Source organism: Eimeria mitis, genomic scaffold (genome assembly GCF_000499745.2).
Source record: "Eimeria mitis Houghton genomic scaffold, Emh_scaff723, whole genome shotgun sequence".
Taxonomy (NCBI): Eukaryota; Apicomplexa; class Conoidasida; order Eucoccidiorida; family Eimeriidae; genus Eimeria; species Eimeria mitis.
In genome coordinates this window covers 5,624-6,375 of record NW_013575277.1, presented here as the reverse complement: position 1 = coordinate 6,375, position 752 = coordinate 5,624, and the positions used below count along the sequence as shown (strand labels likewise).

The 752-nt window shown below is 63.0% G+C and overlaps 2 protein-coding genes across 2 annotated transcripts in view; both read right to left on the bottom strand.

Moving 5' to 3' along the window:
* EMH_0020730 (uncharacterized protein) overlaps positions 1-639 on the bottom strand; it is a gene marked incomplete at both ends in the record, with an annotated part of 3,733 nt that extends 3,094 nt beyond the window's left edge. The window contains 1 exon segment of the mRNA XM_013501628.1: positions 73-639. Within this exon segment, the coding sequence (XP_013357082.1) occupies positions 73-639 (567 nt within the window).
* Positions 640-742: 103 nt separating this feature from the next.
* Positions 743-752, bottom strand: part of EMH_0020720 (uncharacterized protein) — a gene marked incomplete at both ends in the record, with an annotated part of 3,459 nt that continues 3,449 nt past the window's right edge. The window contains one exon of the mRNA XM_013501627.1: positions 743-752. Coding sequence (XP_013357081.1) covers positions 743-752 — 10 coding nt within the window.

Genomic DNA, 752 nt, shown 5'->3' with positions numbered 1-752 from the left:
CAGCAGCAGCCTGTGGTCGTCTGCTGCTAGGGGGGCCCCATCAGCAGCCTTCAGGGCCCCCTCAAACATCACCGGCTCCCAAAGGGGGGCCCCCGGGGGGCCCCCCTGGGGGCCCCCATGGGGGCCCCCCTGGGGGGCCCCCTGGGGGGCCCCCTCTTGAGGGGAGAAAAAGAGAGGGACAAGAGGAGACGGAGCAGGTGCTAGTGCAGCAGCAGATAGAGATGGTGCTGCTGCTGAACGCTGCTGCTGCTGCTGCTGCTGCTGCTGTTGCTGCTGCTGCTGCTGGTGTTGCTGCTGTATGAGCATGTCGTTTGTGTTGTGCTGCTTCTCTTCTGCTGCAGCAGCAAGTCGTCTAGAAGTATCAACCCCCTGCCGCTGCTGCCGTTGCTGCTGCTGCTGCTGCTGCTGCTGCTGCTGCTGCTGCTGCTGCTGCTGCAGGCGCAGCAGCGAGAAGGGGACAGTTGTGTGGGGGCAGAGCATCTCTGCGGGGCCGAAGATACTGTCTCCTTTTGTGTCTCTGACGGTGAGCTCCGCATACACCGCAACGGGGGGGATCCCCCTGCTGCTGCTGCTGCTGCTGCTGCTGCTGTTGCTGCTGCTGCTGTTGCTGCTGCTGTCTCCTTCGCTGAACAGCTCCATCAGGCCCTGCACTATTTGCTGCTGTTGCTGCTGCTTGACGCTATCGTCGTTGTCTGCTGCTGCTGCTGCTGCTGCTGCTGCAGCAGTAGCAGCAGCAGCAAACTCATCTGCCT